Source organism: Chinchilla lanigera, unplaced genomic scaffold (assembly GCF_000276665.1).
Source record: "Chinchilla lanigera isolate Chin_1 unplaced genomic scaffold, ChiLan1.0 scaffold00070, whole genome shotgun sequence".
In the NCBI taxonomy this organism is placed as follows: domain Eukaryota; kingdom Metazoa; phylum Chordata; class Mammalia; order Rodentia; family Chinchillidae; genus Chinchilla; species Chinchilla lanigera.
In genome coordinates, this window is record NW_004955471.1 from 12,288,696 (window position 1) to 12,304,915 (window position 16,220).

Here is a 16,220-nt window from a genome sequence, read left to right on the forward strand (position 1 = left end):
AAAAAAAAAAAGGAAGCATTGCTTAGCCAGAGGTCTCAAAGACTTATGCTTTGTTTTTTCCTAAGATGTTATGGTTTTAGTTCTTTTTTAGTTAATTTTATGTTGTAATCTTTTACGTTTTTATTCAGAAATAATTTTTGGTTTTCTTTTTAATTGTTTTTAATAGTATGTTTTCAGGGCTGGGGTTTTAGCTCAGAGGCACAGCGCCTGCCTGGCAAGTGCAAGGTCTTGAGTTTGATTCCTGGTACCAGCAGAAAAACAAACAAACAAACAAAAAAATAGTACGTTTGCAACACATAATGATTACGTTCATTGTGAGGAGTTGGTGCAAACGTAGCACATCTCAGTTCTTTTCCCTCCCAGCCGTCCCCTTAGAGATCACCTTAGACTCACAGGCGGGTTGGAGAGTACTGGCTTCCAGTACACCTTTTATGTCACACGAGCGTGGTGATCAAAACTGTCATCAAAACCGACAGTAGCGTTGATGGAACACTGTTATTTAAACTGCAGACTTGATTCCGACACTTGGGATTTTCACCTTCAGGCATCTTGTAGAAGGTCTCAATCTGAGCTTGTGGTTTGTTGTGAGTGGAGGGTGTAAACCTCAGTGTACTGGGTCCGTGCACCGGTGTGCCCCGCTAGTAGGGTGTGAGCCCCATCACTTGTGTGTTATCTGCCACATTCTGTACCATAGAGCTAACAGTCCCCCCCCCCTTAATGCTGTACTTGTTAGGAACTTGTAGGTCCAGCCCACGTTCAAAGGAAAGAGAATGCTCGAATATGTCGTTACATTCGTTCATACTCTGCCAGAGTCTCGGTTCAAGTGAAATTCATTCCGACAGAACGAGTGAGGTATGCTTTTTTCCAAATGAGGTTCAAGTCTCTTATCCCTGATTTGAAATGGCGCCTTTGTCATACACCACATCCCTATGTGTACTCTGTTTGGGATCTGTTTTTATTTCTTGTTTATTTGGTGGTGGTAAAATATTTACGATTGAGCAGACTTTATGAAAAAGGCTACTGAATTGTTCATCTAAGAAAGTATAACCTACTTCCATTGACTGTATGTCACTCATTGTGAATAATGATTCAGTTTATATTGTTTTTTGGTTTACTCTGAGGAAAACTAATTGTTAAAATGATAATGTTCCTAATTTTTTGCAGCACATCAGTGCCTTCAAATCTTAAAAATTAAGAAAAACATTCTACCTCTGTGTGCGTCAAGATGGTCTTCAACTTCTGTCATACCTCGAATTACTACCCACTACACTGTGTATCCCCGGGACAAGGACCGGCGATGGGAAGGTGAGTAAGTGTGCGCAAACTGTCAGGGCTTCCCTGAATACTTCGTATTGTCTTGTGAGGGGGTATTTTATGGTTCATGATATTTTAAAAGCATCTAATAATACTTCAGCAGTTTTATTGCATATTTCTATTTACATAAGTAGATATTCGCTAAATTTATAACAGTGAACCTCAAAACCAAAAGTTGATTTAAGGAAATAAGACTTGCACTGAAACAGAACCTACAAATACATCAAACCATTATAATAATACACCTAGCATCATTACGTAAAGCATGAGGGGAACTTAGCGGTAATTTGTTAATCACTGCGTGATTTATTGTGTCATTTTATTTATTGGTGACGCTGTTTCCTCCCAGGAGTGAACATGGAGAGATTCGCGGAGGAAGCGGACGTGGTGGTGGTGGGCGCCGGCCCCGCGGGGCTCTCTGCCGCCGTTCGGCTGAAGCAGCTGGCTGCGGAGCACAACAAGGACATCCGCGTGTGTCTGGTGGAGAAGGCTGCTCAGATCGGCGCGCACACGCTCTCGGGAGCCTGCCTCGATCCAGGGGCTTTCAAAGAACTCTTCCCAGACTGGAAGGAGAAGGGGGTACGAGAAGTTGCTCCTTATACAGACTCACATCTTTGCTCTAGCTCTCTTCCCAAATTACTATAGTAGAAGAAACGCTCCTCATGTAATTCTGTCTCTTATGGGGTAATATTATATATATGTATGTGTATATATACTTTTAATTGAAAAAAGATTGACTCATCAGAGTTGCAATTTAAGCTGTTAACATATTTTTACATAATACATCCTGTGTGTTGCATTTGCTGCATTTATGAGAAGACGTGATTTTGAGCAGACCTTTGCATAGTTCTTTGGGTGTCTGTATCATTGTTTTCGTTTTTGTTTGGGGGAATACCAGGAGTCGAACTCAGGAGCTCACACTCACCAGGCCGGTGCTGCACCCCTGAGCTAAATCCCCAGCCCTTGTATCATGGTTCTTAATAAAGTGCTTGTAGAATTTTCTGAGACAGTACAGTATCTGAAGCCAAAATGGGTGATGTAGTTTCAGAAGAAATAAGTCCCTGTGACTTCCCATGGCCTCAGCAGAAAAGCCACGGGTGCAACACTCAGAGGACCAAGTGCTAGTTTCATTGCTTTCAAATGAAATTTGTAGGACCTTGGTTAAACTCTTGTGTTCTCAGTTTTCTCTTCTATGAGGTGAGTTATAGGATACCTGTCCTATTTGCAGGATAAGAATATTCAGCGTCTGCATGCTCTTGATAAGGCTAGAGTATGCAAGCGTTTATAAATACCCGTATTCTTTACATATGAAGTAAATCGACCTGTAACGATTTCATCTGTGGTCTCCTTCCCAAAAGTCATGCTCTTGGGAGCCGGGGATTTAGCTCAGCGACACAGCGCCTGCCTGGCAAGTGTGGGTTGTGAGTTCAATTCCCGGTACTACGGGGAAAAAAAAAGTCGTGCTCTTTAAAATACAAGATCAGTGCTAAGAGGAGGTGGACCTGTGCAAGTGGAAGGGCCAGGAGGTGGAGGGAGCAGACACAGTCACCACGTTAGCGTGCCTGCCAGCCACAGTGGTGCGCACTTGGGAGGCTGAAGGGGGAGGATCACGAATGCAAGTCCAGCCTGGGCAACGTAGCAAGACTTTGTCTCAGATGAAAAGGGCGTTGAGCTCCGCGGTAGAACCCTCGCCTAGCATGTGCAAGGCTCAGGGTTCAGGCCCCAGTACTGGAAAAAGGGGGAGGGCAGTGTCCATTACGAACACAGTAATGTCTTTAGCCAAAGGAAAAAGAACATGTCTCGGTTTTTTTTTCAGCAAGCAGGAAGTTTCATCTTGGAGCCAAGCACTTCCGCCAGACTTCTGCAGAGACAGGCACACAGCATGCTTATGTTTCAGAGATGTCTCCAGGGCTCCCTAAAGAGAGGCTCCTGGGCTAAACTGGCAAGGGGTTTTACTTTTAGCTTTGAAAAGAGACAGAGAAAGGATTTACAGTTACAAAATCCCCAAAGGAAAGACAGAAAATGGGGAGGGGCTCACTTTCCACTATTGTCTCCAGAGAAAACTGAAGTTTTTAAAAATTTATATTTACAAATATGAACTAAAACCTTTTCTTTGTTTCTGTTCTAGGCTCCACTTAACACTCCTGTAACAGAAGACAGATTTGGAATTTTAACAGAGAAACACAGAATCCCTGTGCCAATTCTTCCAGGTACAGCGTGATGAATATTCATAGAGCATGGAGTTCTACAGCTAGAGGGGACTGCCCTTCCTTTATTTCTAGATGAGAAAACAGGCTCACAGATTTGAAGGATCTACCCGGTAATACACCTAACTGACGGGAAAGTAGAACTAGAAGTGTTCTTAGTTTTAATTAAATTTTTATTTTAATAAATTTAATAAATCAGTGCACAGCAAAGGAAACAAGCACTAGGATGAAGAAACAACCTACAACATGAGAAAAATTTGCCAGCTGCTCCTCAGACAGGACTAATGCCTAGAACATATAAATAACTCAAAAAAATTAGACTCCCAAAACTGAAAGACTCATTCAAAAAATGGGCACTTGAAAAGAGTAGACAATTCTCAGAAAGAGGTGCAAATGGCTGATAAGTACATGAAAAAATATTCAGCATCTCTGGCCATTAGAGAAATGCAAATCAAAACACTGAGATTCCATCTTACTCCAGAAAGAATGGACGTCATCAAGAAATCAAATAATAAATGTGGAGAGGCTGCATGGAAAAAGGAACCTTGTAAATTGTATGTGGGAAGATAAACTAGTATGACACTATGGAAATCAGTTAGGAGATTCCTCAGAAACCTAACACTAGAAATTCCACTTGACCCAGCGAGTCCCCTTCTAGGTATCTTCCGCAGAGTCAGGCTCGGGTTACAGTGATACTGTCATGTCCGTGTTTATAGCAGCACAACCCGTAATAGCTAAATCTTGGAAGTGAGCTGTGTGTCCAGCAACAGGTGAACGGATAAACAAAATTATTCATGCACAATGGAGTCCTAAGCCATAAAGTGGAACAAATTTCAGTGGTTTGTAGGAAAATGGATACATTTTGAAATCATAATGTTAATAAAAATAAGTCGTACACACAAGCTTAAGTATCATCACATGGTTTTTCTCCTATATGAGAAGCCCAGAGTATGCATAATTTAAAGAGCACATGAAAGATAATAGGAAACAAGGATCTTCCGCAAATGCGAAGGAGACCAAGAGATGGGGGAGGGGAGGAAGGGGCGGGAAGTAAAACCCTGGTGAGTGTGGGCGTGGTAAACAGCATAAGGCAAACTCAGAGTCAGGGTCGCATGTACACTTACATAGAAGTACATGTTGATTTAGAATTTTAATTGAGATATTTCATCAATAAAGTCAGAATTGCAAATCCAGCCTGTGTTTGTAGGTCTCCCAATGAACAATCACGGCAATTACATTGTGCGCCTGGGACATTTAGTGAGCTGGATGGGAGAACAGGCTGAGGCCCTTGGCGTTGAAGTTTACCCTGGCTATGCTGCTGCGGAGGTTTGTATAGTTCATTTAATGTTTGTGGCAGATTTTACGTTACTCTTCTGCATTTGAAAGTAAAGCAAGAATTTTACAGAAGTAAAATATTTTAGAAAAGCTGTTTTAGAATCACAAGATTAGAAGGAACCGTAAATGATCTCATCCAGAGAGCGCTGAATTTCTTCTGGCGCACCCAGGAGTGCTTTTCCAGCTAGGACTGAACGCCACGGGAATGAAGACCTTCTCTTGCCTGACGGACGACCTGGTGGACTGTTGGCAGCCTCTCCCGTGTACTGAGTGGAAATGAGTCCTGCCTCACGCTGTACACGACGAGTCTGTGGCTCCTGCTCGGGACGGTTTCCAGTTACAGTTGTCCTGCTCGTCCTTCCCCGTCTTGACTCTGGGGTTTGTCCTTCCCAGGCTGAATATTCTCACTTCTTTCAGCTACTGCATTATATAATTTAAGCTCCTTAAGTGTTCTTGTCACACTCCTCCAAACACAATTTCTTTTTATCTCCTTTTTAGAGTGATACCCAAAATACAGAGATCACTTCAAGCCTAGTGTGGAGCAGGGCTAGCACCTTCCTCATTCTGGAAACTTCTTCCAAAGCTCTTTCAGTTCTCTCAAAGTAGTAACATTTCAGCAACTATATTACACTTGTCATTTTGTTTCTTTGGGGAAATTATTAAATAAAATCTACCAACTCAGAAAAATCCACTTATAAGTTATAAAAAAGAATAAAAGAAGTTTATTTATTTTTTGTCTTTTTGAGACAGGGTCTTTCTGTGCAGTTCAGGCTGGTCTCAAGACTCACAATGATCCTCCTGCCTCAGCCTCCTGAGTGCTGGGATTACAGGTGTGCGCCGCACCATGCCCAGCCAAAACAAGTTTATTATTCAGTGGTATTAAACCAAGAAAGAAATGTCACAAGTCAGAAAAGAAATCTCAGTCTTGTAAATAGGTAGGCAAATAGACTCTGTTATATACTGTTAATTATCTTCACCTAAAAGAAAATAGTTGCTTTTTCTTTGTTCATTTGCTTGCTTGTTTGTTTTGTTGTGGTGGTTTTGTTTTTATTTGTTTTGTCTTTCTGAGGCAGGGTCTCGCTATGCAGTTCAGGCTGGCCTTGAGCTCACTTTGTAGCCCAGGCGGGTCTTAAAACTCACAGCGATCCTCCTGCCTCAGCCTCCCGAGTGCTGGGATTACAGGCCACACCTGCTGCTTGCTTGTTTTTGATTAGAAGTTACAGCTTGGAGCCAGGCAGCTAGCCCAAACTGCCACCAAGACCGGAAGCCAGGAGGGCCCCTGGTAGGTGCTCCTGGCGCAGAGCATGGCTCTGAAACCCGCCCCTGAGAGCCATTGCTGGGCTGTGGGGCTGGCTTGAGGTGTGGTGAGCTTTTTAACAAAGTCTCCCACATGTCCCAGGAAGACTGAGAAAGTGCTACCGTGCGCTCCCAGCTAGAGGAGGTACTGAAAGAAAGGTGGAGGGATGGGGGACAGTGATCTTTGGCCTTTGGCACCAGAGAATATTAAAAGCTTTAAAAGGTGTTCTTGTCCTGACAGTGGAAGCGAAAGCACAAGGTGCCCGTGTTGCCTGTACTGCTCTGAATTGTTTGCTCAGCCACACAGGATTCGGGTTTTTGGAGCCCTGTAGCGTTTTGCGTTTCTCCTTCGTAAACCTGCTTGACTGGGCAGGCGATGTGCAGAAGCCACGATTTGCACCGTGAGGGCAGACGCGTGCGCTGAACGGCCTCTCCTACCCTCTCTCGCCAGGTTCTTGGCGATCATTACTAGGACATGACTGCTGCTTGCCGCTTCTCCGGTGCTGAGCCGCACAGACGCGCTGCGGTGCTTCCTTTTTCTGCCCACTGCCGCGGCCCGGTCCCGCCTCTTCACGCCCCTGCTTTGTTTCCAGTGTCCGTTACTGTGCGCACCTTCTACGCAGAGCGCTTCCTCCCGAGAGGAAGCACGACCCGGTTAAAAAGCATTGCCGTTGCTCCTCTTCACAATTACGCGTTTCCTTTTCTTCTTCCAGAAGTACTCTGTAATCAGCACTCTGCGGGCATCAGCCTCTTGTTTCATGTGGTCTTATATTTTGAGGATTCTCAGCTCGAGACGCAGATGCTCCTGACACTTCTTCCATTCCCATGCGGGCCCTTCGTTTGTCGCAGGCTTGATTTCCGACGCGCGGACGGGATGTGCGGTCTGAGAGAGCCCTGCTCCTGTAGCCCCGCTCTGGTCCCCGCCCTCGGGCTCATCAGGGTCCTGCCCTGCTTTCATTTTCAGCCGCTGCCGTCGGAAGGGGCCACCTGAAAGGCTTATCTCACTTCAGCCTGAATATGTCAAAGCCTGTACTCCTGTTATCTGGAGAAGCGCGGTGCCTTCCTATGAAACCTGTTCCATGTCAGGGTCAGTATGGGTGGAGCTGATAGTAATAAGTTTTTATCATTTTCAGGTGCTATACCATGACGATGGTAGTGTAAAAGGAATTGCCACAAACGATGTAGGAATACAAAAAGATGGTGCCCCAAAGGTAATTGTCTTTTTTCTTTTTTTTTTTTCTTTTGGTCTTTTTGAGACAGAGTTTCACTATGCAGTTCAGGCTGGCCTTGAGCTCACTTTGTAGCCCAGGCTGGTCTCAAACTTGCAATGATCCTCCCGCCTCAGCCTACCAGAGTGCTGGGATTACAGGCGTGCATCACCTGGCAAGGTCATTGTCTTTCAATAGTTGTATGTTTAGTAAACTGACAAAGACAGAAAGAACCCACTGAGACTCTTTTAGGTCTTGCTACAAACTGTATAGTATGTGGATTTTAGAATAGAGAATTTTTCTCTCATTATTAAAAAATATGGAAGCAATTTTGAGCTCAGTCTGCTTCAGACAACATGTTTAAGAATAATTGTTTAGACAGGTGTGGCAGACTCCTATAATCCCAGCACTATGGGAGGCTGAGGCAGGAGAATCACAAGTTTGAATTCTGCCAGGACAACTTCGCAAACCTTGTCTCAAAATAAAAAGAGCTGGGGATGTAGCTCAGTGTGAAGGTCCTGGGTTTTATCCCCAGTACCACACACAGTCATATAAACAGTCAAATTTTGTTTCAGTGAGATAATCAAGCTTTTACATCCCGTTTAAATAGAATTAAATGCAGACATGTTATTTGTCACTAGCGCGCTGCAGTTTGACCTTCACAGTTTTCGTTCCTGTGAAAAAGGATCATCTTATTTGTAGGCAAATACTGATAGACTTTGACCTGATTTTAAAGGTCTTTGGGTTGATATAAAACTCATTACCTTCGTTTCATTCAAAATGTCAGCCTGAAGTCAGGTACGATGGTGCACGCCTGTAATCCTAGCACTGGGGAGGCTGAGGCAAGAGGATTGCTGTGAGTTCATCAGCCTGGGCTACAAAGTGAGTTCAAGGCCAGCCTGCACTGCGTAGCAAAACCCTGTCTCAAAAAAAAAAAGGTCAGTCTGAATAGTTTTCAGGTTTTCACAATTTGTATTTGTGGATCTGTGAAAAAAGCCATGAGAATATATAGCACTCACCTGTGACATTCCTTAGGACACAGAAGTTACTTGCTTTTTTATAATAAAAAAGAAACACGAATTAAATCTTACTGAATTGCCTGTTTCTTTGTTCATTATCTGATGTCCCAGCTAGATCATAAGCTTCCTGAGGAGAGGGCTGTTAGGGTACTCGGGGCCTGGCCCAGTGCCAGGTGCATATCAGGGCCTCAGGAAGTGATCAGGGTGCGTCCTTCTCCGCCACGCATGGGCAGAATTAAGAACCTAGGCCGCCCCTCGGGTCCCCTGTGCTTACTACTTCCTGCTCAGAGGCAGGAGGCAGAGCTGCCGAGTCGGCCCTCGCCAGCTCGTCCGGCGCAGTGAGGCCAGGCGCGCTGCAGGGGGCACCAGAGCCCGGGCAGCCCGAGGCGTCTCACGATGGTCAGAGAAGGTTGTTTCCGTGTTGTGACAATTAATTAGTCGTAAAATAATAATTAGTCATTAGTCAATAATTAGTCATAAAATTTATAAAGGTTATAGTTTAGAAATACCTTCCTTACTGTCACAGCAAAATTCACGCACTCCTCTGCTTTGATACGTAATTTTTTGCGTGGCCTCACTTGAGATTTTGTGTGTGTGTTCTGTCCTGTTTGTAAAAACATATTTAGTGTACTAAGTTCATACAGAAACACAGAACATGCTGGGCCTGGGAGTGCACAGCGTAGACCCAGCTACCTGGGAGGCCGAGGCAGAAGCACTTGAGCCCTGACGGTGGGGAGCAGCTTAGAAGTGAACTGGCCTCAGCAACAGGAGTACGGCGAGGTCTTAGCACTTAAGTCCCAAGTGTAAGTTTTTAAAAGAGTTCTTCAGTAGCACACGTTGAAGTGGAGATAATTGGTTTTTGTTTTTTGTTTGGTACTGGGAATCGAACTCATGACCTCAGGCTTGCCAGGCAGGCACTTTGCCACTGATCTGTACCCCCAGCCCTCCTTTTATTTATTTATTTAATTTTTTTGGTACCGGGAATAGAACTCAGGACCTGCGCTTGCCGTGCCGGCGCTTACGCCGCTGAGCTGTATCCCCGGCCGGAAGTGGAGAAAGTGAAGGGTTCCGGTGGCCGTGCCGCGCGGGGTACCTTGCTGCACCCAGTGCTCCCAGCCTGGCAGTGGGCTGCGCGGCTCTGGGCAGCCCGCGGGTCCGCTCTGTCTTCCCCCACTTGATCCCGGGTACCTCCGTGTGTGCATATGTGTGACACGAGACTCGGTTCACGGGGAGAACAAGCTCCTGATAAACACCTGAAAGACAGGCGAACTCCGTGACCAAAGGCGCTCAGTGAGTGACGAAGTAATTCTCACATTTGCACTGGAAGTATTCAGCAACAAGGGTATTCCATCCGAGCCGTGTAGAAACAATGAGACACTCTTACTGTTCCCTGTTGAAACTTGGCTGAAAAATTATGGGACCCTATTCAGGCTTTATTTGGTGTATATTGCTTTAGGCAGATGACTTTATAATGTGAAAACAATTACACTGTGTTTACATGTCAGTGTAAACGTACAAGTTGTATGAACGTATATCTGCATACGTACATGGAGAGAGGACTAGAAAAACACCGGGAATATTATCTTTCATAAGAGAAGCTTCTGCTGGTTCCGAGTTTTTATTCAGTGACCTTTTCCTTCCAGTCTGGGGATTAAACCCACGGCCTTCACACTGGGCCTCATCCCCAGCCCTTCGCATTTTTCAGTTTAAGACAGGGTCTGTCAGTTGCCCAGGCTAGGACTGAACTTGGATCGTCCTGCCTCAGCCTCCCAGAGTGCTGGGATTGTAGGTATGGGCCACCACACCCAGCCTCAGTACCCTTACTGAGTACCTACGTGTGCCAGACCTAGATGCAAAACACATTCCGAACAGAAGAGCGCAAGGTGCTCCCTGTCGCTCTCCCGTGGCGGGGAGAGCGCTTCAGCTTCACAGCGCTGTGGGTTGGACGGGAGAGTGCGGGGAAGGAGGCGCGCTGCGGAGTGAGACACAGGCAGTGTCGCGCGGCTTCCCGTGCAAACCTCCAGCCCCAGCAGATGAGCAGCAGAGGTGGTGGGAAGGGACGGGCAGCCCCGCTGGCTGTGGAGGCCGGGAGGGTGGAGCGGGCACAGCGCCGTGCCCAGCGGGCGTGACGGACCGGGAAAGCAAGTGTGTTGAAAGGGTGTGAACAGCCAGTCGCCACTGTGTAATTTGTAGAAACGTTCCGGCGTGAGTCACAGGACGGTGCTCTGGGCCTCGGACGGTAAGGCTGGAAAGCCCGCACCAGGGGCCGGTTTCCACCGCGGGCAGGCTCCTCCGAGCGCCTCGTCCGCCCGCCCGTCGGCGCGTCACCGTGCGCGCAGACCCGCCGCAGCCGCGCTCGTCCAGCTCCCACTGCGTGCCCGCGCCGCCTGTGCCCGCGCCGTCTCTGCGCCTGAGTCCGAGCTCAGCGTGAGGCCGACCGGCTGCGCGCGCGCTTTAAGCGGTCAGACGCCGCCGCTTGACGCGGTTTTGCTTTTTAGACCACATTCGAGAGAGGGTTGGAACTGCACGCCAAAGTCACGGTCTTCGCAGAGGGTTGCCACGGACACCTGGCCAAGCAGCTCTACAAGAAGTTCGATCTGAGGGCTGACTGCGAACCCCAGACCTATGGGATTGGGCTGAAGGAGGTACCCTGATTTGTTACAATTTTTATTTTGAAAGATAGAACATGAACTAGTTCTTATTGTCATGTAATTTATAATTGTGAATTAATTTTACAGTTACATGTTTCACTAACTTGAAATGCTCATTATAACTAAAAAAATTTGATAATATTTTTTAAGAGGGTAAGAAATACTATTAATCAAATTATTAGGTTATTTCTGCATTTTGGAATTGTTTTATCAAATGGTGCTTGCAGTGAGTCTTTTGCTTTTTTTTTTTGTCTTTTCGAGACGGGGTCTCACTATGCAGTTCAGCTAGGCCTTGAGCTCACTTTGTAGACCAGGTTAGTCTGGAACTTGCAACGATCCTCCTGCCTCAGCCTCCCAAGTGCTGGGATTACAGGCATGCGCCACCATGCCCGGCATTTTGCAATGAGTCTTGAACTGGAAAATATCCAAACTGCTGTTCTTTTTACAGAGCAGTGCTATCTGCCTGGTGGCACTGGGCCTATTATCTACATGCTATCTGTGGATGGCCAGACCCTACAGAAATGTTTACCTAAAACTGTAATGTGGCTGGTGTGGTGCACACCTATAACCCCAGCACTTAGGATTGCCACAAGTTTGAGACCAGTCTGGGCTACATAGTGAGACCCTGTCTCAAAACAAAAAGAAAGTAAACCCCAAAAATAAATAAATAAAATTGAAGTATGTAGATAATTTAGTTTATGAAATACTCAGCACAGTGTATTTAGTTGTAATCCAAATTTTAATTGGATTAAATTTTGTGTATTTTCTCAGTTATCTATTCTTTAGTCTATTTCCTAAATCTTAGGCTGTTAAATTTTCCTTATAACCTTTTTAAAAAATTACTCCTAAGGACCAAGGGTATCTCGGTGGTGGAGCCCTTGCCTGGCCCGTCAGACCCTGGGCTCAGTCCCCAGCGCCAAAAAGTACATCCGTGCTTAAAGTACTTTGCCAGCCGTCATGGCAGTGCCTGTAATCCCAGCACTCTATGAGGCTGAGGCAGGAGGATTGCAAGTTCAAGCCCAGTTCATCTGCAGCTTAGCAATTTACTGAAACCTCGTCTCAAAATTTACAGAAAGGGCCAGGGTCTGTAGGTAGCTCAGTGCAGAGGCTCTTGGTTCAGTCCCCACTAATGGTTTTTTAAGGTTAAATCTCAAGTGCAAATGCTGTATACAGTCAAATTCATTATAATACAAATACAGGCTTGTTTTGGTAGATTGTGTATATTCTCTGATTTTTATATAATATTTCAGACAAAAGTTGTTTAAAATCTAAAACCTACTAATCTGAAAATGAGCCATTTGCTTTTATTGTAAAAGGTGGGGGCAGGCGGAGTACATGGGTTTCCAGAAGCAGCCCTGTAAAGTGACGGAGCGCAGGTGTGCAGCACGCACACGGCTGTAACCGTGCGGTGGGGGAGGGACCCCGCCTGGCACCGGAAGCGCCCTCCCGGCAGAGCGCTCTGTGAACCTCTTCTCACGTGTAACCTGTGCCGTGGACTCTTTGTTTTGCAGCTGTGGCTCGTGGACGAGAAGAAGTGGCGGCCCGGGCGGGTGGACCACACCGTGGGCTGGCCGCTGGACAGACACACGTACGGGGGCTCCTTCCTCTACCACCTGAACGAAGGCGAGCCCCTCGTGGCCCTGGGCTTCGTGGTAGGTCGAGCACTGTGCGGGGCGCACGTCCCCGGGCTGAGAAAGCAGGGCCCGGGCGGAGCGCGTGGAAAGCCTCGGGGAGGCTGCTTCCCCATCCGTCCGTGCGCAGTGCTCGGGCTGTGCCGGCGCGCCCTCGAGCTCGCTGGGCCACGGGGGCCGTCTCGGGGCGCGCTCAGTGTGGGCCGCGCTGGGGTTTCCACCTCTGGTCGGCGTTCAGGGCACAACCTTCGGTGTGTTTGTGAAAAACCAGGAAAGGGCTGTGCTGGTTCATTCCTGCGCTTGGGCCTTCTCGGAGAAGGTACCCCGTGGTTTCGTGTCCTCTTTCTTCGTAACTGTGATTTACATTCATTTTCATTTTTGCCATAGCAGTCTTATAATATAGATTTCTAGTTTATTTCTATAGTTACTAAATGTATAATAAAATACCACATCTCCTTTTGCAAAAACACAATCTGAGACACATACACATTTTTTGAGATAAAGCCTTCCTATATAATCCAGGCTGGCCTCGAAGCCATGGAATCCTCCTGCCTCAGCCTCTCTGCTGGGATTATAATAGAGATGTTCCACCACACCCAACTCCTACACAGGCTTTTTAAATTCCTATTTTGATTTTCACAGCATATGGTAATATGTTCTGAAGTTTTGGACCCAGGTGTGGTGGTAGATGCCTATAATCCTGCTACCCAGGAGGCTGAGGTGGGAGAACTGCCAGTTACTGTGAGTTGCAGGCCAGCCTGGGCCACATAGTTCAAGGCCAGCCTGAACTACAGAGCAAGACCCTGTAATTTTTTGATTTTTTTTTGTTTGTTTGCCAAAACACCAAAAAATTGTAAATTTTTTTAACTTTTATTGATTATAAACACATAGTGTCCTTTTGTTTATCTTTTCTTTCACACATAGATTTTTCTGTAGTGTATTTAAATTTGCCTTGCTATGTCTGCTTCATCAAGTACTGTGTAAGAAATTTAATGCACACATTTCCTGATAAGTATTCACATTTTAGCGTGGTTTAATTTGAAGCTAAAATGTCTAGCTGTATAAATGTGTCGGTTTTAAATGTAACCTTTTAAGGTGGGCCTGGACTACCAGAACCCGTACCTGAGTCCCTTCCGAGAGTTCCAGCGGTGGAAGCACCACCCCAGCGTCGCGCCCACCCTGGAGGGCGGCAAGAGGATCGCCTACGGGGCCAGGGCTCTCAACGAAGGCGGCTTGCAGGTGACTCCTGGGGCTGAGTCCTTACTTTTCGTGGGATAAGGTTAGAATTGAAAGTGTCATCAATGTAGTAAAGAATAGGAAGTTACCCACACGAACAAAGTTGGTAGAATTAAATTACCTAGTATTTATAAAACTGTATACACTAGTAACTAAATCACACCATAAATTTTAGGTAGTTTTAGGACTACGTTGATCTTGAGATAAATTTGTGAGCTCTTTGTTGGTTTGTTTTTAACCAGAAAATAAAACCTGCGTGATTCAGAATATTTCCCCTTCTCCTGAACTGTGCGGACAGGCAAAGGCAAATTTAGTTTTCCACATGGTTTGTCTAATTCCGACTAGTAGTACGGTCCTCTTTTAGGTGGCCTCTGTTTCAGTTCGGAGTAAATCTCACATGTGCAGTTGTAGAAATTGGTACAGGCAGGAAGATGGTCTAAAAGCCGGCTCTGCAAGTGATGCCAGACGATTTGGGGCTGTGCTTTTACCTCTGCCCTGAAGAGGCCATCTGTAATAATCCCTTCAGTCTCTAATGTTCTAGGAATGTAGGACTATTTTAGAAATTCGATTTTTAAACGAATATGTTACAAAAGTAACAGGCAAGCCAGGGATGTAAAGGGGCACACCTATAATTCCAGCACTTGGGAGGCTGAGGCAGGAGGATGCTGTGAGTTTGGAGCATAAAGCAAGTTCATGGTCAGCCTGGAGTACATAGTGAGACCCTGTCTCAAAAAAAAAAAAAAAAGTATATATATACCATAGGAAAATAGGGTGATGACAATATGAAAGTGAAGTTCTATAACAGCAATTCATAACATAAAATTGCACTCTTATAACTACTGAAATCTTAAACTAGCATTGCCCCTAAGTTCTGCTATGGCATTACTTCGCGGTGGGTTGCGTCCCTCTGAAGGGCAGTTACTTGATTTACTAGATGTGTTTATTGAAGGCATAACTGTCTGCAGGCCTTACTGCACATGTCTGGGTACTGTCTGTAATGTTGGCATCAGTCTCACTCTATGTAATTTACCGTATGAAGTATGTGCAGTGATACATATTTACATTTAAAAACATTGTTTTGGGGCCAGGGATATAACTCAGCGGCATAATGCCTGCCTGGCAAGAGCAAGGTCCTGAGTTCAAGTCCCGGTACCAAAAACAATCAGAAATGTGCACTATAAATGACTCTTAAAATTGGTTTTGGAAAGTCAGTTTATTAAGTTAAAGCATATTGTTTAGAATAGTACTTAGTTGCAGTAATGCCATTATTAGATCACAGGTTCCATCCCTAGATACAGAACAAACAAAACGGGTAGGTAGAACCCTTCGTAAGATGTGTCTTTCTGGGGTGCATACAGCAGAAGCAAAAACCACAGTTTAGGGTTCAGTCATTCTGGTCTGAGGATGTCCAGCTGGACGCAGACAGGTGGATGGAGGCGGTCTGGGCGAGCGTGGGAGCCCCAGCCCGTGCAGCACTGCCGGCACAGCCCGCAGGACGCCGTCTCCATGAAGGACGAAGGGCCGGTGCTCCCGTGCAGGCCCTGGGCTCAACCGGGACCGCCAAAATAAATGAAGCTTAGAAATCATTTCACTTCACATACGCGACCGCTTCGATCTTCAGTCTGACCCACGCAGATCGGTTCCGGAGTAGCAGAGACCCTCTCCGGGGAGGAAGGGACCAGCCGAGCCCCCTTCCTTTCCGCAGAGCTCTGAGGGCTTGGTCTGGGGGCCGCGGCTTTGCTCCGCGCGCGCTGACAAATGTTCTGAACCTCCGTTCCCTCAGTCCATCCCAAAGCTCACCTTTCCCGGCGGCTTACTGATCGGCTGCAGCCCTGGGTTCCTGAACGTGCCCAAGATCAAAGGCACGCACACGGCCATGAAGAGCGGCAGTCTGGCAGCAGAAGCGATCTTTAATCAACTGACTGCTGCAGATCTGCAGTCACAGACAGGTAGGACGTGCCTACGGGAGGTCAGAGGGTCGGGTGGGACTGCCGCAGTCGGCATTGAAAGTTCTGTTCTGCGTGCGCCCCGTTACAGTGCTGCGGCGCGTGCGGTACACAACGCAGACTGTACTAGGGTGACGGGACTTGGAGGCAGGCGGGGCGGGCGTGGTGGCCGCCGCCTGTGGCCCTCGCGCTCTGGAGGCTGAGGCAGGAGGGTCATGAGTTTGCGGCTCACCCGGACAGCTCTCGAATTGCTTTTTCAAAAGGCGGTTGGGGGAGCTGGGGATGCAGCTCCGCGTGGAGGTCCGGGGTGCAGTTCCTAGCACTGCCCCCCAAAACCCCCAAAGGCGGGCAGGTGGCCCCCTCCCGGCCAGCGTCCC

At 46.7% G+C, this 16,220-nt stretch overlaps 1 protein-coding gene across 1 annotated transcript in view; it reads left to right on the forward strand.

The window, feature by feature from the left end:
• Etfdh (electron-transferring-flavoprotein dehydrogenase) overlaps positions 1 to 16,220 on the forward strand; it is a gene marked incomplete in the record, with an annotated part of 26,192 nt that overhangs the window by 6,095 nt on the left and 3,877 nt on the right. Inside the window, 9 exon segments of the mRNA XM_005400964.2 lie at positions 1,165 to 1,305; positions 1,664 to 1,893; positions 3,443 to 3,524; positions 4,729 to 4,847; positions 7,286 to 7,363; positions 10,878 to 11,024; positions 12,542 to 12,682; positions 13,757 to 13,900; positions 15,681 to 15,846. Of these exon segments, the coding sequence (XP_005401021.2) occupies positions 1,165 to 1,305; positions 1,664 to 1,893; positions 3,443 to 3,524; positions 4,729 to 4,847; positions 7,286 to 7,363; positions 10,878 to 11,024; positions 12,542 to 12,682; positions 13,757 to 13,900; positions 15,681 to 15,846 (1,248 nt within the window).